General features: G+C 44.7%; 1 protein-coding gene across 2 annotated transcripts in view; it reads left to right on the top strand.

Annotated features, from left to right (window-relative positions):
• Positions 1–18,948, top strand: part of SLC4A9 (solute carrier family 4 member 9) — a 38,007-nt gene extending 19,059 nt beyond the window's left edge. For both annotated transcript variants that reach the window (XM_081872640.1, XM_081872639.1), the window contains exons 14-22: positions 689–802; positions 5,042–5,203; positions 10,640–10,818; positions 11,804–11,876; positions 12,206–12,274; positions 13,552–13,725; positions 15,917–16,072; positions 17,239–17,343; positions 18,174–18,948. In XM_081872640.1, the coding sequence (XP_081728766.1) occupies positions 689–802; positions 5,042–5,203; positions 10,640–10,818; positions 11,804–11,876; positions 12,206–12,274; positions 13,552–13,725; positions 15,917–16,072; positions 17,239–17,292 (981 nt within the window). In that variant the 3' untranslated portion in view covers positions 17,293–17,343; positions 18,174–18,948. The remainder of the gene's footprint in view (positions 1–688; positions 803–5,041; positions 5,204–10,639; positions 10,819–11,803; positions 11,877–12,205; positions 12,275–13,551; positions 13,726–15,916; positions 16,073–17,238; positions 17,344–18,173) is intronic.
• Positions 18,949–19,419: the final 471 nt, after the last annotated feature.

Genomic DNA, 19,419 nt, shown 5'->3' with positions numbered 1-19,419 from the left:
GGGCAGCCCACTGTAAGGATTCCTGCTCTCTAATGAGCGTGGGTTGTGTCCCTTGGCAGCTTGTCCATTTTATTGCTCTTTTTTTTTTCTTTACAGTTCTTGGGGACGGGGGGGGGGGGAGTTGCACAATAAGTGCACAGGCATTACTTGTTTTTAGCATTTATTTTATATTTCATTCTACGATTTGCATCCCTCATAATAACACACAAAAAAGAAACTAAAGAAAAGAACAGGCCATTGTTGAGAGGATGCAGACCTCTCTCCTCAAAGTAGAGCATGTTTGCTAGATTGCTGCTGCCATCCTCTTCCCTCTCTCACCTGCCATGTTCTTTGCTTACTTCCATCTCTCTCTCTCTCTCTCTCTCTCTCTCTCTCTCTCACTCACACACTCTCTCTCTCACACACTCTCTCTCTCTCACACACACACACCTCTCTTCCAGAGTCCACCATCCTCTCACACAAACATCTACAGTTATAAAGGAAGTATAATTTCACATCTTGGTTTATAGAAAGGAACACACACTTTTTATCGGATCCTTCTTTATAAGGTGTTTCACTCCTGACTTTTCTGAATTTTATTAAAGTCCCGGGCTTCTTTGGAATGGGAACACTAACCTTAACTCTGCATACTTGCGAGTGTAAACCTTGCTCTGAAAATCTCGTGGCAATTATTTTGTTTGGTTTTTAGCTGAGGAGGCTGGTGGGCGACTTCTCCATCATCTTGGCTATCCTCATATTCTGTGGAATCGATGCTGCCCTTGGATTGGAGACCCCGAAGCTCATTGTGCCCAACAAATTCAAGGTGGGCCTGGCTTGGAGCATGCCAAAGAGTTGCTCTGCTAGGGGGCAGAATAAGTGCAAATGTTGTGTCTGGGGCCATACGTTTCTGTGGCATTTTAAAGGTGTGAGAGGATTACATAAGAAAGAAGTTAAAGTAAAGAATTTCTCAGCATGTAGCACATTTGATCACATTTCCTTAGATGGCAGACTGGTAGGGCAGTTCTGCAAAACAAACTCCTTAGGGAGCATTACAGTTCAACATATCTTCTTGAAATGTTTTGGACCTTTCATATGCCATCCCCATCTCAGAGAGTTGAGAGATTCCAGTGGTTCAGCAGTTGCCCAGAGCTCTGTTTCCTTAGAATGAAGGTCAGCAGAGACTGTGATGTCTTTGGGGTGTATGGTATTATTTACACATATATACAACCTGAGAATAAGATGGAGGAGCTCACAGCATCAACATCCTTGAAGGTCTTGCTTCTTCATCTGCCACAGCTTTGGCTCCAGCACAGAGCAAGCGTGTGTCGGGTTCCATCTTCCAGCCTCCTCTGACCCAGCTCACTGGCTTTTGTTCTCCCTACCAGTTAGGTGAGGGAGGAGGGAAAGGACCACCCATTTGTTCTGTGGCACAAAGTAACACTAGTTGTGGTGCTTAAGTAGCTAGCCAAAGTCACTGTCTTAATAAAGGAACAGATTTGGCAAGCTTGCTCTGATACATTCTACCCCCACAGATATAGGACCCCAAGTTGTGGGAAGGGACTCAAGGCATCATCCAGACTGATGTCCCTGCCACCCAGCCCCCACAACCCTGAAGGCTGGGTGATAATGCAAGATGGAGACTGTAGTTTCATAAAGCCTATTCAAAATAAGAATGTCTTGCAAGAGTTCTGTTTGGCATCTGTAGTCCATCTTTGGTCCCTGAGCTCAGCAGAGGTTATTTGGGCATCATCTGTGCCTTCTTGACAGCAGGGGATAAAACAAAAGATCCGGCAGTGCGGTGCAGTTTCTGGGTCTCTTGTAGCACCAGTACTATTCTCAAAAGGAAGTGGGAAGGGCCACTTCACTGTGTGGGTGTGAATGTCTCATGCTGCGCAATGGGCATACTTTTAATTAGTGTGTATTAACATGGATTAAGTAACACATTGTTGACTGGCTCAGTACAGAAGGCAAGAACGGCAGGAGTCAGAGAAGAACCAGTTTTCTGCACCTGGACAGGATTAAAGTAATGCAACATATTGCTAACATTGGTTAGGAGTATGCTGTGGAAAATTTGCCCATTTATACCACTTGGTTCCTTAGGGATTGACTGACTGACCCACCCTCTGTCCCTCTTGGAAGTGCGCCAAGAGGAGTAATAACACACAGCAATTTTGTAATTCTTATAAGCAGCCTGTGAAGAAGGTCAGCAGTACTAGCTCCATGCCACAGATGGAGAACCGAGGCTGAGAGACACGGCTTGCATAAAGCCACCTAGTGACTTAACAGCAAGGTTTGAACTAGGAACTTCCTGGCTCTCAAGTTACACCCTCAACCACCAAACTATAGTGTCTGTTGGGTATAAAAGGGCACACCTCCTGTGTCTAGGCAGAACCTGGAGAAATTGCACATACCTCAAAAATTCTCCAGTGCAGCAGAAGGAGAGGTAGCAGCTGTCCCTGAGTAGCACACTTGCAGTGCTGCTCATTACAGCCACACAGGGAAGGGGGAAATTACGGGACTGGGGAAGAACACTGAGAGAAGCCATGGGATACTCCTGGGCTTCTGTAAGCCACCTGAAACACAGAAGTGGAGCAGTGGAAGCTTTTCCTGGCATGGAAATAGAATGGGCGTGATGGTGAATGCAATACCTTCTAAACTCTGCTTTGTGTCCAGCTGCTTAAAGGCAAAAGGGCAGAAGCACTGAAATGAAGGAGGTGGCCTACGGCTAAAGAGGCTCACGATTATGACTCATGGCTTCTTGAGGCAGCTGCCCCCAAAAGGGAAGGATGGCTGTGATGGGAAGGAAAGCCTCTTTCTGACTAGGGTTGGCCCAATACATTTTGGCACCTGAGGCAAGCCACGAAATGCTGCCTCCCCCCGCCCCCAAGCAGGAAAGAAGGGGTGAGTGAAATCAGGAATAAGGGGAAGGGGATAAAGATCTACAGTTGTACCTTGGAAGTTGAACGGAATTCGTTCTGGAAGTCCATTCAACTTCCAAAACGTTCTTAAACCAAAGCACTGCTTCTGATTGGCTGCAGGAGCTTCCTGAAAGCTGCAGAAACCCCGTCAGACGTTCAGCTTCCAAAAATTGTTTGCAAACCGGAACAGTCACTTCCAGGTTCGTGATGTTCGGGAGCCAAAACATTTGAGAACTAAGCTGTTTGAAAACCAAGGCATGACTGTATTTTGGGAACAGTGGGGATGGGGAGGAAACTAGCAGCACCTCATATTCACCAAGCAGCCGTCCACCAGATCTGCAGCCCCTGTGGATTGTGCTGCCTGAGGTGGTTGCCTGGCCATGCCTCTGACAGAACTCACCGTGTACAGGGTGAGTTCAGACAAGCGCTGCACATTGTGGGCAGCTACACTGATACATAAATCAGCAACTCCAAACTCAAGAAGTGCAGGATATCCCCACCGATAAGCCCATAAATCTCCTGTATTTGGACTACAAATAACAGCCATACTGATTGGCAAACTGAGCATGGATTCAAATTGATTGTCTTGCCTCTCCGTGTGGCATGTTGGTTTATTAAATAAAATACACACTGATTGAACACTGATGCAATCGACTTTCAGGTACTGTAGTTTAGAAGTGCTCTGGGGAGGAAAAGACAGTGTTGCAACGTCTTGCACACGTCTCAGCCAATCAGGGCTGTGCACAGCCAGCCACCTTTTAGGTTGCAAATTTTGCAGGGCAGGATCTGCTGTCTTGTTTGGTACTCCTCAAATATTTCCTGCACCTGGATCAATTATTCATTTATTGCTTCCGACAAATATATATGGCATAGCTTTATAGCCGAGTCTATGTTTACTCAGAAATAAACTCCAATGATTTAAGTAGGACTTACTCCCAAGTAAGTGTAAATGGAACTGCTGTCTTAGACTCTTTAGCACAAATGCGGGGCAATGTCCCGATGTTTGAAAGATTGCTGACTCCATCCCCGCTCTCCAGGGACCCCTGGGAGGGAGATGTGCATGTCTCAGGCTTCCGTTGCCTGGATTCTTTGGGGGAACCCAGGACAGTTAGATGGGTATAAAACTAAGGTCTTTGAGGCCTGCACAGACTACAGGCATCGTAACTGAGCCAAAGGCAAGCAGCCCTGCCATGGTTGTTCCCTGGCGGCACTGTGAGCAGGGAAGCAGGAGTCGGCTGGTGGATCAGGGCCAAACTTGAGCTGCCCTGCTGCAGGCCTAGGTGTGGAAGGATTAACTAAGGATTAACTGAGGCTTCGTGGGGAGCAGCCCTGCCTGCCTGCCTCCCAAAGGAGGGGCGTGGGAGGGAGCTCCTGGTCTCTCCTCCTAACAGGCAGCCAAGAGGCAGCTTGTGCATTGTGGGTGAAACGTCAGGGCCGAGATCGGGGCCCTATATATTATCCTTATCACTATTAATCCATTTATACTGAGCCCTTTTCCCTGGCAAGGACTCAAGGTGCCTTACAGATAAAATAGGAGCAGCTAAAACTCAAACTTATAGAATTAAAGCTACACCTAAATATAAAATATAAAATATAATTATCTGTATGTCTTTTATTTACAATAAAAAAACCCAGCGCAGCACCAGCCCTTTAATTAAAACCAGTCAGTTCCCCAAAGCCTGTTGGACTAAGGAGGTCTTCACCTGCCATAGGAGGAAGCACAGCAAGGAGGGAGCCAGTCTGGCTTCTCCAGGGAGGGATTTCAGAGTCGGAGAAGCCACCACCAAGGAGGCTGGCTTTGCAGGTGCTTCTGCACTTGGAGTAACCGGCGCCTGACATTTCTCTGCCAGTCTTACGTTAAATGAATTGGGATTCAAGCGGGATCCCTTGGCAGGGACAAGAAGACAATGAGCCCGTTTCAGATGCAGAAGCAGAGCTTCAGATAAGTCTTCTGCCTCAACCAGCACTTGAGGCTGGGACAAATGGCCTTCGTCCTGGCGGCCACCCTTAAGCCAGCTGCATCTTCTAGACTACCGGTTTCCGTACTTTTGGGTCCACTTGCCCTTTTGTTCCATAAGCTTGCCGCATGCCCTTGATCAAGCCTGGGCCCTACTAACTTTTCCCAATCAACCTTTTCTCTACAGCCTACAAACCCTGAGAGAGGCTGGGTTGTGTTTCCGTTTGGAGCAAACTCCTGGTGGATATGCTTGGCATCGTCAGTGCCTGCCATTTTGGTCATTATCCTCATCTTCATGGACCAGCAAATAACAGCTGTCATTCTCAACCGCAAGGAGTATAAGCTTCAGGTCAGTGCTCGGTTCTCTCAGGTATGTGCTGTGATAGATTTTCCCAAAGAAGTAAACAGCCATTGAACATCTGCTTCAAAGCAAATCTGTCCCTGTGACTCACCTCAGAGGTTGCAATGCGCCAGTTCTAGCTGCTGCAGACAGCAGTGGCCAGGCTTCCCTTCATTCTGGCCTGACGTCAGTTTAAAAAATTGGAAGAAATGGAGGAGACAGACTGAGATTTCTGTCGGCTGCCCATCTCCTAGTTCTGAGTGCTGGATGCAGCAGTATATTTCCCTCATCCTACACCTATCAGTCACCCCACAGTCACAAGGTAGCCTGTCACAACTAACAATCTTGTAGTTTTCATGCTTTTTGGTGCATGGAAATTGCTTAACTCTTCTTTTTAAAGCAAAGGTTTGCTCCTGTATTTTCCTTGTGAAAACGTCTGCTAGATTATATGAACCATTGGAAGTGGAGCACATGCAAAGTTTTTCCCCCTCCTCACCATTTTAAAGGGTTCTTTTTCCCCCAGTCCAGTTATTATTTCTCTTGATAACCTCCTACCTCTTTTATTGTATACTTTTATTGATGCTTCATAATACAAATTGGTATTATAAGGTATCACTCGTGACTATCTGGGGCCATGCTGTGTGCTCGACTCTTCCCTCCAGGAACTGTTTATTACCGCTGTAGAGCTCTTTTAGATCTTGGCATCAGAGGCTGCTGAATTTTATTTATTTTATTAGTAATTAGAATATTCAGGCTTTGTAATGTCAGAATGTGGTTTGGCTTATCTGGCTCAACTATACCTGAAAACATGCTACCATCTTTCATTACCCATGCTATTATTCCACCTTTAGTCCACCTTATATTTTATGTATGTTCATTCGTACTCCTGTGCCTATATGATAACTCAAATTTGCTAGTGATTTATGTAGATTTCCTCTTTTGCGTGCTTTATTCTGAAGCTAGTATGTATTTCAAGCTTGTGGAGAAGGCAATACCTTCAGGCCTTTAAAAATATCGATTTATCCTTCAAAGCCACAAAGCTTTAAAATGTTCTTTTAAAAAAATTAGAATTCTGAATTCTGTGCTGGACCCCAGATTGTGCTGAGAATCTTGCTTATGCGAAGTTACACACAAAACTGAGAGGCCCTTCAGGTATTGGGAAGAGCCTGGCCATTGTCTTTCAAAACCTGAAGATAGGCAAATGGTCAGGTGCAAGTGCAATGGTCAGGTGCAAAGCCCAGGTGCAAGTTCACGGGCCTGTTGTATCTCCTTAGAAATGCTACCCACCCACTCCTGAAGCAGCTGATCTAACATTCTTGGGAGTTGGGGGCAGAGTTCCTTCCACACCAGCATATGTTAATAAAGAGACATAGGTTGTGTACACACTCCCATTTATTCTGTATCCAGTGCGTTCCCACCATTGGTTTGGGAAGCTGTGTAATAATAATAATAATAATAATAATAATAATAATAATAATAATAATAATAATTTATACCCCGCCCTCCCCAGCCAAGACTGGGCTCAGGGTGGCTAACACCAGGTATAAAAACAATTGATTAAAATACAACTTAAAAACAAGATTAAAATACAACATTAAAATGCAGCCTCATTTCAGTAGAAACTCAAATAAAAAACTTTTTGGGGATGAAAACATCAAATCTTCACCAAGGCCAACTTTCCAGACTGGTCCTATGTGGGCCAGAAAAAGCCAGGGAAGTCCCCAAATAGGAGTCCCATCACAGAAGGAGAAAGGAAAAAGGAAAGAGGGGAAGGGGATCAAATTGATTCCAATCCAAAGGCCAGGCGGAACAACTCTGTCTTACAGGCCCTGCGGAAATAAATCAGATCCTACAGGGCCCTGGTCTCATGAGACAGAGCGTTCCACCAGGCCGGTGCCAGTGTTGAGAAGACCCTGGCTCTGGTTGAGGCTAATCTGACTTTCTTAGGGCCCGGGACCACTAGGGTGTTGCTATTTATGGACCTTGAGGCTCTCCGTGGGGCAGACTGGGAGAGTTGGTCCCGTGGGTACAAGAGTCCTAGGCCGTGAAGGGCTTTAAAGGTCAAAACCAGCACTATACATTACGTCAGCCACAATCCCTACCAATCCTGTATCTGTCCAATATTTTTTTTTAATGAAAGGCATTCTGGTGTGTGTCCCCCCCCCCAAAAAAAAACAACAATCCCAGATTCGATCTGTATTGCAAAAAAGAACAGTCTAGCTGTGTTTCCAGGTGTGCACCACCAGTCTCACCCTTCTGTGGAGTAGAGAGCTTAGCAGCCACTCTTCCCACAGCATTCCCTGCTGGGTTAATGGGCTGCAGTTCTACCCATACTCCTCTTTGCGAGCAGAAACTGGTTCCTCTGGTTGGGTTGTCTGAGGGAGTGCCTGGCATTTCTGTGCTGTGTGGCCTCTTGCTCTTAGCTGGCTCAGACGTCGGCTGTGCATGCGCCTGTGTTTTGCTTTGTTGACTGCCAGCTTCTTGACGTGGCAGAAGTTCTTCCAGAGGGAGCCAAGGGTTAGGGTTCAATGAATCAGCACACATGGTGTCCCAAGCCACATGGGGCCTGAGCCAGACCCTGCACCCATCATGGCTAGACCAAATGGACAGACAGGATTAGCCTGGAAGGCCAATTCTCTTTCCTTGGAGAAACAGCCACCTAGAAACATCCACAGAGACGTAGGAAATGCTTTTCTAAACCTCACATTCTGTGCTCAGTGATACAGTAGCTTTGTTTGCTTAAAACAAGCCATCAAAGGAGAGGGGTTATGTTCAAGGGAAAGTTGCTCAAGGATAGTGCTTTAGACCAAGGTTGTAGTATATGCCCAACAGCTGGGGTTTGCATGAGATGTGACAGAACTTGCACCCCAAAGGGAAGATGGATGGCTGAGCCGGCTGCTGGTGGTCTGGCCCTTAAGTCCTTTACATTCGCAGATACAACAAAGATTCCAAAACTTATGTGTGTCTAACATATGCTTTTACCACAAGAGACAGAAAACAGTCTTTGGATCTTGCCATTCACTCTGTTCTCATGGTCAGGATTTGTTTGTTTATTGGTTTATTTTATTTGTCAAATTTAGCTGAGATTCCTGCATTGCAGGGGGTGGGCTAGATGACCCTTGGCTCCCTTCCAAGTCAACGATTCTGTGACCCATCATTCTAACAGCTGGTTGTTCAAGATGGCCAAGAGAAGAGGCTGTAACTCAGTGGTAGAAAATAAGCTTAGCATGCAGAAGATCCTGAGACCTCAATCCCTGACCGCTCCAGATAGGACTGGAATAGACCCCAGCCTAAAACCCTGGAGTGTCAGTGTAGACGCTACTGAACAAGATGAATCAATGATCTGATTCCATGTATGGCAGCTCCCTGTGTTGCCCTCCTATGGTAAAATATAAAAGGGCAACCTGGCTTGTGTTATGTAATCCTATACCTGTGGCTATAGGGCGGTAAAGGTAAAGGGACCCCTGACCATTAGGTCCAGTCGTGACCGACTCTGGGGTTGCGGCGCTCATCTTGCTTTATTGGCCAAGGGAGCCAGCGTACAGCTTCCAAGTCATGTGGCCAGCATGACCAAGCCGCTTCTGGCGAACCAGAGCAGCGCACGGAAACGCCGTTTACCTTCCTGCCGGAGTGGTACCTATTTATCTACTTGCACTTTGACGTGCTTTTGAACTGCTAGGTTGGCAGAAGCAGGGACCGAGCAACGGGAGCTCACCCCATTGTGGGGATTCAAACCGCCGACCTTCTGATCGGCAAGTCCTAGGCTCTGTGGTTTAACCCACAGCGCCACCCGCGTCCCATAGGGCGGTACATAAAGGTAATAAAGAATAACAATAATAACACTCCAAGGTTGGCTTGAGGTTGTTAGGGAACAGCTGCAATTTCCTTCCATGGTCACCTAGACATGACCCAAGCACCTTTTAGTTTTTTATTCATTCCACAAAGTAAAGTGCCTCTAACTTGTGAAACCTGGGGTAGGGGGAGATGATGTCCAGAAAGAGACGGGATGATTCTGATAGTTTCCTTCCCTCCCCCCACAGCCACCCAAAGTCTAAAATGTTTCTCCAGCTATCATGCAACTTCCAAAGGTACAAGAGTCCAGCTGGGCACAGAAGACTGGATATCATATTACAGTGGTACCTCGGGTTACAGACGCTTCAGGTTACAGACTCCGCTAACCCAGAAATATTACCTCGGGTTAAGAACTTTGCTTCGGGATGAGAACAGAAATCGCGCGGTGGCGGCGTGGCAGCAGCAGGAGGCCCCATTAGCTAAAGTGGTCTTCAGGTTAAGAACAGTTTCAGGTTAAGAACAGACCTCCAGAACGAATTAAGTATTTAACCCGAGGTGCCACTGTAATTTGTCCTTATTCTCGAACCCCTTCAGTCTCTGATGCTGCTTAATAAAAACTTTCACCTTGTTGTAGTTAACGGGGCTGTTGGATAGGAATTGCACCACCATCCCATGCACGTTCTTGTTCACCAGAGCATCTTCAATGTCTTCGGTGAGCTTAAGTGGTCAGGCTACTAACTAGCAACGGCAGGATCTCTTGGTTCATTTCAGTTCTCTGGTTCATAATTTTTCCGTTTGTAAATTCAGTTCTCCATGTGTTGAATTAAAAAAAAATCCTCATTGGTTTTTCTTTAAAAACACATCTATTTCTGTAGTTTTGACTAATTGTTCATTTTTTGCAAGCAATTTCTCCTTAATATAATGCAGTTTTGTATGTTACTTCCACTAATATCTTCATTTTTATGCACACTTTTGCCTAATCTATGCATTTTTGTAAAAGATATTTTGGTTGGGGAAAAAATATTGCAAAATTCAGATGTGCGAATCTGGAAGGATAGCTGTGTTTCAATTTGCATATCGTTTCAGAGAGTGTGAATTTGTTAGATTAGGATAGAAGTACAAACTGAATTGAATTGCTCCTCCTCATCCTGACTCCTCCAACAGCTTATGATCCCTCCTGGTATGCTGAATCATGCAAGTAGCTGTCATGGAGTACCGGTAAATGGATAACAAACAAAGCCCCCTTTGTGCTATAAAAGGTTTTCTAGGCGGCTGACAATACACTCAAAAGAGACTTCATGTTGTTCTTAATAGCTTTGGGTGTATAGGAGCCCAATCCTGATAAGGTGCTGAGGCATGAGTGGTAGAGGACAGTTGCCATGAATTGGACACTTTCGGACAAGAACATATAATTCCCAGAATCCACAAGGCCACTTAGGGAGTGTGTGTTGGCCTCCAACTCTGTTTTGGCCCTCTCTGCTGCTCTGACTCCCAAGGCTGCTGCTGCGAGGCATCTTATATTGCTTGTCATGGGGGAAATTGTATTTGCTGCAAGAAATCAACAGACACCTAAAATGGGAAATAAGAGGCAAGGCTTTACTGTGTATTCTTCAGCCTGAGTCTCCCGTTACTAACATGGCTGTCCTGTTGCAGAAAGGGGCAGGATTTCACCTGGATTTCTTCTGCGTTTCCCTGCTGATGATCTTTACCTCCATCCTGGGTCTGCCCTGGTATGTGTCGGCCACAGTCATTTCTTTGGCCCACATGGACAGCCTTAAGAAGGAGAGCACCACTTGCGCTCCAGGGGAGCAGCCAAAGTTCCTTGGAATCAGGTATGGTGCATTATGCGTCCTTATTCCACAGCTGTCGCTTGAGGCTCAGGAGGCCTTGGTGGCGCAGAGTGCTTTTAATAATAATAATAATAATAATAAATTTTATTTATACCCCGCCCTCCTCACCAGAGCCAGGCTCAGGGCGGCTAACACCAAATCATAGTAAAAACATAATAGGGGGGAAAGAGGGGGGGGGAATTAAAATAAAGGTTAAAATGCAATTTAAAATGCAGCCTCATTTTAAAGCAGCTGATAAAGACCATAAGGGGAGGGAAACATAAGGGTCAGACTGAGTCCAAACCAAAGGCCAGGCAGAACAGCTCTGTCTTACAGGGCTTGCGGGAAGATGTCAAGTCCCGCAAGGCCCTAGTCTCTTGTGACAGAGAGTTCCACTACGTCGGGGCCAGTGCTGAAAAGGCCCAGGCCCTAGTTGAAACCAATCTAACCTCCAGAGGCTTGGAACCTCTAAAGTGTTGTTATTTGTGGACCTTAAGGTCCTCCGTGTGGCATACCAGGAGAGGCGGTCCCGTAGGTACAAGGGTCCTTGTTGTTGTTGTTTAGTCGTTTAGTCGTGTCCGACTCTTTGTGACCTATATATGCCTGTTGCCTTTGTCCATGGAGTTTTCTTGGCAGGGATACTGGAGTGGCTTGCCGGTTCCTGCTCCAGGTGGATCACATTTGGTCAAAACTCTCCACTATGACCTGTCCATCTTGGGTGGCCCTGCACGGAATAGCTCATAGCTTCTCTGAGTTGTTCAAGCCCCTTCGCCACGGCAAGGCAGGGATCCAGGAAGGGGACAAGGGTCCTTGGCCGTATCATTTTCCACCTACATTGGCTGGTGGCCCAGCTGCACCCCTCTCTGGACACAGATGGCCTATCTTCTGTTGTCTATGCTCTGGCGACCTCTAGGTTAGATTACTGTGACAAGTTATATGTGGGTCTGCCTCTGAAGATGGTGGAAATATAAAGTGCTTTTCCTTGCAGGGAGCAAAGGGTGACAGGTCTGGTGGTCTTCATCCTAACAGGATTGTCTGTGTTTTTGGCACCTGTACTCAAGGTAAGAAAAGCCTTTAATTGTTTGTAAGTTGCAAGCGCTTCTCTTCTCCCTTCTGTGTTAGATACTTGCCAATAGTGGCTAATGATGGTTCTAGACATGGTTTGATTACAAAACATTAAACTTGCCTGCTGTCAAGTACTCTTACAGTTGCTGCAGACTCTAAATCGGCAAGACTGCCAAAATTGCCTGTAATATATAATTATTAGAAGTTCAGGAGTTCTGCCCTTCTTTGCATCTAATCATTCTTAAGGTCTCATGGACAGGTAATGTTTTCTAGAATTCACTCTTTGTGTAGTCATACTTATATTTTGGATTTGATTTCCCCTCAGTTTATCCCAATGCCTGTGCTGTATGGCATCTTCCTCTACATGGGCGTGTCTGCACTCAGCAGCATTCAGGTGAGTGCAAAACAGCAGGGGAAGCATTTTTGGATTGTGGGGAAGGAGGTGCTGTGACCAATTTCTAGCTCCCACAGTAGGGCAGCTATTGAAGACTGTGCAAGATGGAAGAATGTGAGTTGTGTCTGGCCAGAACAGGGTTCCCCAAACTTCTGGGTTCAGTGAGACCTTGATGAGTTTATGCAGTACAGGACCCCCCCCCCCCAAAAAAAATCTTAGGAGTGTAAATGAAATAAAGTATTTAGATTTTTACCTGTGTTGCCGTTGCTTATTTTGTGACTGGAGATGAGAGGAAAAAATGGAGGGAGGGTTTCCTCCTCCTCCTCCTCCCACCTATAAAATAGGCTTTAAAAATGGACTTGAGAACTTCTTCACGTAGCGGCCTTGTGGAGCAACAAGGAGGGGTCCTGAGGAAGGGAGGGGGTGGCGGCAGCCTTTCTAAAAGCTCCTCCAAGTTTCCCCAGAGGCAGCTTGTATATATATCTTTGGGGGAGGGAAAGAGTCATGTTAGGTGTGTGTGTGTGTGTGTGTGTACACATACACAGTATGCATGCATGTATGTATGTATATATGTATGTATGTATATGAACGTCTGCACCTATATACAATATTTTAGTGTTAAAGGAGCATGGTCTGGGAATACGGCATTGTGGAAATGTGGTTTCCATTGTATGGTTTTTTTAAAAACACATTTTATCATTAATTAGGTATGGTGAATCATATATGCAGTGCTTTTTTTAAAAGGAGCCCATCTGAAGCATAAGGGGCAGGGAATGACCAATGGCTTAGCCAGCATTTCATTCCCTGGAAGACAGATCTGTCATTTTAACTGTGAACCTGGGAGGAAGCTGGGCTTGTGATGCAACTGAGGGATCTGCTCTGAGCTTTATTCTTGTGTTATCTTTGGTATCACATTAAAACATATAGGAATCCCCAAAAGAGTGCCTCTAATCCAGGGGCTGTTGGCAGAATAGAATAATATAATTTACAATGATTCACATCTCAGTGATTCTTACAACAGCCTTGTAAGGTAGGCTAGTATCATCCCCATAGTTCAGATATAAGGGTTGATGCTAAGCTATCAGTGGCTTGCCTAATGATACTACTAAATATAGCCAAGTTAGGATCTCAACCAAGTGCTTCCCAGCTCATTCTTAACCAATACACTATGCCTACTTTAGTAAAACTAACATTTTCAGTGAACTGGAGTTCCCCTAAGGAGTATTTGGTGCCTACAGGTTCTCCACATCATGTCTCTTGCTTTCCTCTACTCTCAGCTCACAGACAGACTCCAGCTCTTGCTCATGCCTGCCAAACACCAGCCGGACTTCATTTACCTCCGTCATGTTCCTCTACGCCAAGTGCATCTCTTCACCTTCATCCAGGTGCTCTGCCTGGCTGTTTTGTGGATCATTAAATCGACGGCAGCTGCCATAATCTTTCCATTAATGGTAAGAGTCTTTAGGGCAGGGATGAGTTTCTTCTGGTTGCTCCACCTGTGGATTCAGTGAGAGAATTTGCCCAACTACTTTCTCTCCTGGCTTTTGCTATATATTGAACTCCTTTATTATCCACTCTAGCACAGTGTGAATTTTACCTTCCCACTCAGGACTTTCTAGCCCTCGATTCCTCCTGATGACACCTGACTAGAGAGAAAATGCATTTGCCCACAAAGATCTCTTAAAAATTCTCCCTTACAAATGCTGGTGTCTGCTATTTGCCGAATATTTACCAAATATTATTTGACTGTTTTATAACCCGTGTCAGTATTCTACTTCCACAGAAATTTTATATTGGTATTTATAAAAGTAATATTTCATTATTGGAGCTTCAATAGGTCTTGATAGCTGTCGTATGGTGGCTACATTTGTGTTTTGCTTTTTAATCAGAAAAAACACTTTGCTGCCACTTTGAGCACTGTCTTGGCTGCCCTTAGTAGCCCAGTGGCATTCCCTTAACATTTGGGGCAGAATGTCCATGGGAATGATGCCGTTTCCATCAGCATTCTTTACCAAATTTCAGAGAAAACGGGGCAATCAAGTCATTGCTTCAAATCCTCACAAAAATTCTTCAACATTTTAGTGTACATTCTCCTTATAAACACATTTTGCATGGTTTTCACTTGCATACACATTTTTGCAGGCAATTTCTCCTGACACGATGCATTTTTGGATGCTATTTTCAACAATTTGTTCATTTTTATGCACTCCTTTCCCACATCTATGTGTTTTTGTAAACATTGTTTGGTTAGAGAACTACATTGTGAAATTCAGAGAAGTGTGACTTTTGAAGGGTGGTCACGTATCAAGCCTCGTTCGCACTTCCGCTTGACCGGTGCCTCAAGAGAACCAGCCCAAGAGTTTTTCCGTTTGCCCTGCTGCTTTACCTGAGAAAAACCTCTCTCTTTACTGCTGAATTGGAGCAAAGGTCAACCTGCAGAAAACTTGACTGACAGTTGCCCTGATTCAGCGGTAAGGAGGAAAGCAGCACGAGTATGGATGAACCCGCAGTCCATGTATTGATTTGGTAAATGCAAATGTCATAAATTTGGTCTTAAATGTTAAGTGAATTGCATTTCTTCACCATCCCTAGAAGGTGGCATTTTTTTAAGGCACAAAAGCGCATCGGGGGGGAGGGGGAGAGAGACCTTAGCGGCTTTATATTTCAGAATAAGCCCACCTTTGCCTAAAAGTACCACGGAAAGTACCACAAACTGTTGAGCCCCAGCACCATTCTCCGTGTTGCTACCCAACCTGTTCACCAGGAATGACATCTTGGCTTTATCTTTAGTTCCTCCCTCTTCCCTTCTCCATATATCCAATCTGTTGCCAAGCCAGGCTATTTCTCACTATACAGCATTGCAAAATGTTCTCTGCCCTGTCGGCTAAACTGGTTTGTGCTTTAGTTATCTCCTGCTTTGACTAATGCAACCATCTTTGACTAATGACATTCTGCCCTCTCACTGAGATCCAAAACTCTACTGCCAGGGTAATTTCTCTCTCTCATTGCTCTGATCATGTGATTCCTTCCCTCAGATCCCTATTTCAACTTCTAATCCTTTTCATGTCTAGCATAAACTCCTTATTCTTACTTTGTTGAAGTTTCCCAGCTCTACGTTTTTGCCCTTGTTTCCTGTTATCTCCCTGCTGTTGCCTTTTCTCCCCCAACACCTCATGCTCAGCCACCCAAAGGTCTCCTGCTCTCTTAGGTGACCCTAAGGCCCCCCATGACTTGCATTCCCCCTCAAGACACCTGCATGGTGTTGCCTTTCTTCTTCCGGTTTTTTCTCAAGCCCTGCCCCCTTTACAGGATGCAGCTTTTAGCAAAACCCCCTTAGCCCTCATCCCCAAATAAAACCTAAATACGCATAACTCTGCTTGCTCAAATGCCTTTTTCTCTTTCTTTTCTTTCTTTCTTTCTTTCTTTCTTTCTTTCTTTCTTTCTTTCTTTCTTTCTTTCATTTTCTTTCCTCGCCCCCCATTCTCTTTTTATTGTCTCTCCAATTGTCAAAATAGATATTGCATGCTCCTTGTGGGCAGGGACCTATCATGTTGCTTCAATTACTCTGCGTGCATTGATAGTGCTATGTGAGTTATTAATAATCATAATAAAACTTTGTGTGGTGATGTTCTGGTCTTCTAGCTGCTGGCTCTAGTGGGTATACGGAAGGGAATGGAGTACATCTTCTCCTTACAGCACCTGGCTTGGCTGGATGACATCATGCCAGAAAAGGACAGGAAAGAAGAAGAAGAAAAGCTGAAGAGGAAGCAAGATCAGGACGAGAGTGACAATGAGGATGTAAGCAAGCAGCACTAAAATTATGGGGGTAGAGGAGGTTGGGGATGGGGCCGAACTGGCTAGAAATTACACCCCCCCCCCCCAATCTCAACATGCCAATGTGATGGAGCAAGGAAGGAAGTAAACCAATGTAACCATCTTATGTGCCGTGAGGGGCTGATGAAACCACCGTGTGGCTGGTTCAGAACTCTTCGTGAGTACCAGTCTCTTTTTCATTATTAAGTCCATTTATAAAGAGGGGAAATACTCTATCAGACCACTTCAAAGAACGGAACAAGTCAATCAAATATGTTGATGCTTGAGTTTTGAGAAGTGTCAGGCTGCCTGACTCTGTTCTTTGGTATTGGTGGGCACAAAACTGAAGGAATTTGTTGGTTGTCACAGAAATACATCTGTCAAATCTATGCTATGTGTATACCTGTAGGAACCAGTCCCCCACATCCATTCAAAGCGAAACTCCAATGGTCCCACCATCTGTGTTCTTATTGTACCCATGGAAAGTTATCCTATCACAAAACTTATCCTTTGAAAGGACAAGGTGGCAAGACTAATTCAAATGTGTTTGTGTGTACAGAGGCACACACGGGTGCGCCATCTCCAGGGAGCTGCTCTTTATTCTTCTGGATCCTTCCTTACTCAGATCTTAGTGCTGCCTCACTCTTCACCAGTAATTGTAGTCTAGGGGCCAAATGGTACTAGTGTAATAATCCAGTCCGTTTTGGCCATTCGGAGGGTTGTGCCAACTTGGGAGCAAGAAAGAGTGAGCTTTAAAGTCCACCTCCCTGGCATTAGTCAGCAATCCACAGGAATGTTTTGAGTTTGCAGCCTAGCTTTCCTTGCAGTTTTGCCAGCTAAGGCCACGAAGCTGATATTTCTGACAGGGTGCGTGGTTTTTGCAAATCCTATTTCTCAGGAGAAGAGTTGGCATCTCTTTCCATGGACCTAGATTAGAAGCTTCCTGCTGGGTAGAAAGGTCTGGGGGTGCCACTCTGAAGCTGGACCTTGCTCTTGAGACCCACTGAGAACCTGGGTCTCCTTCACCCATTCTCTCTCCTGTCACTTCACCCTTTGGAAGTGGCTTTTCAGAGGCAGGGAAAACCAAAAGTGTGTGTGTGTGCTACCTTGTCTGTCACTTTATTAACTCCTTGGCCTTTGTTCCTTTTTAGTCTGAACTTATGTACCAAGAAAAAGGACCAGAAATCAACATCTCTGTGAACTGAACAGACTGAGACTCACCAGCGGACAAGGCAAAAGATGACCATGTGTGATATGTAAGGATGGGCCTCCTTTAGGAGTTAGGGCCCACAGGAAATATTTGCCAAATCACAGAATAAATGCTAAGGGGGAAAGCTTAAGGGTAATAATAATAATAGGATGTCCCAATTTTCATTGGAGAAATGTTGGAGGGTATGAGAAATACCTGTACACATGCCCAGAACAGAAAAGGCTGTGGAGGGCAAAGGGAGGAGGGGTGAAAAAACTCTTCCAAATACATTCCATCAGTCTCTGCCCAGCACTATAGATGTAATCGGCAGGATAGCAATAAATATCCATGACTATATAAGAGGGAATGCATGGAAGCTAACACACCAAACATCCATACAGAGAGAACTTGGGTCTGAACTTGTGTTAGGAGGCTCACACCTGGAAGTATCTGCTTTCTTCTTTTTTTTAATGGCAGCACTTCTTCACGTACATTGAGAGAAGGGTTAAATCTGCTCTCTGTCCAGGTAAACCCAATGTTTAGAGGGGAGGAATGTTCCTCAAATATGTTTTTAATTGTAGCCCCTTTCCTTTGTCCTAGAGCAGGGGTGTCCAAACTTTTTTCAAAGAAGGGCAGATTTTATGAAGTGAACATGCATGAGGGCCGACCTTTAGGACTTTAAGATTGAAGTTGTTGAGCTTTTTTTTAAAGGATTTTACCCCAGGAGATAAACTTCCACAGGGCCCCGAAACGGACTTTGGACATGCCTGTCCTAAAGAATGAAATGTGACCTGTTGAGATGCAAGGCCCTTCCTTGATTTGGAGTGGGGTGCAGAACAAGAATAGCCATAATTGTGAGAGAGACAAAGACTGTCACAATGCTCTTCTCATTTGCAGACAACCCCATAAGCTGTTTCCTGTAAGCAGTCTCAGAGGAAGGAGACAGCCTGCACTTAGAAGACAAGCCCTGATACTCTGCAGAATATGGCTGATGTGTGATGGGTCTCACAGGAAGAGGAAAGCAAAGCATTTGATATAACTAAAGTATAAGGCGGGGGGATGCATAGCCACTCTTTCTGTCCATCGCTCTTACATGCATGTTGCTGTGCTGAACAGATCATACTGGAATGTTCCTTGTTCTACTTTGCTACCATGTCATCTAGAAAGTCAGCATGTGTGAATTCACTAGGGATGGAAGGATCTCTCTGTTTCTCATTTATCTAATCTTAAATTTGCATTTTAAAAATCCTCAGGAAAATTCACCAGAATTTTACAGCAGTGTGAATTTCTTTTCAAACACATTTTTATGAGGTTTTGACCAGTGTACACATTATTGCAAGCAGTCCCTCCTAATATAATGCATTTTATATGTTATTTTCACTAATATGTATGTTTTTATACGCAATTTCTCCTATTGTATACCTTTTGATAAACACAGTTTGTAAAATTTGGATAAGTGCGAATTCCAAAGGATAGCTGTTTCAGTTCATGTATTGTTTCAAGAAGTGTGAATTCGTTATATTTGCCTTTAAATATGAACTGAATTGCATCCTTCCCCCAATCCCCAGGCATCACTGATCTATTTATTTATGAAACTATTGACATTCCTGTGCAACTTACGCTTCATTTTAAAGGCTCTATAGTTATACTAAATAAAATATACTAAAAAGGTCATTGTTGCTGCATTCATTTATTTATCAGGGATAAATGTTGGACCAGTTTTTATCACTTATGATAGTTTATATGCAAGCCTTCTAAGGGAGCGGTTGTCTATCTGGAGCTTTGGAAGAGGCTGTGATCAATATGCTGAGGATGACACACCCTGCTCTCTATTTCTTCAGCTAAGCCACCGGGACTTGTCTTGAAGATGGTTTGGAAGCTGCAACTAGTTCAGAATGCTGCTGCTACTGCTTGCCTAGCCATGAGCTTATGCACGTGAGAACGTCTAGAACCCTGGTTTCCAGTATATGTACAGAGTCTCTGCAAGAGGCTCTTCACTACAGTCAGTCTTCACATGGGTTCCGTAACACCTGAAGAGGGCTATAGCTTTTTGTCCTTCACAAAGAGATCTACGTTTTGTCAGGATTCATGCACCAAGTGACTACAAAAGCCCCAAATTAGAAAATTTAACATAAACATCTTT

The sequence above is a fragment of the Podarcis erhardii genome (genome assembly GCF_964252035.2).
Source record: "Podarcis erhardii genome assembly, chromosome: 8".
Taxonomy (NCBI): Eukaryota; Metazoa; Chordata; class Lepidosauria; order Squamata; family Lacertidae; genus Podarcis; species Podarcis erhardii.
Note: the sequence above shows the minus strand (reverse complement) of the source record. Positions and strands in the feature narration are given on the sequence as shown.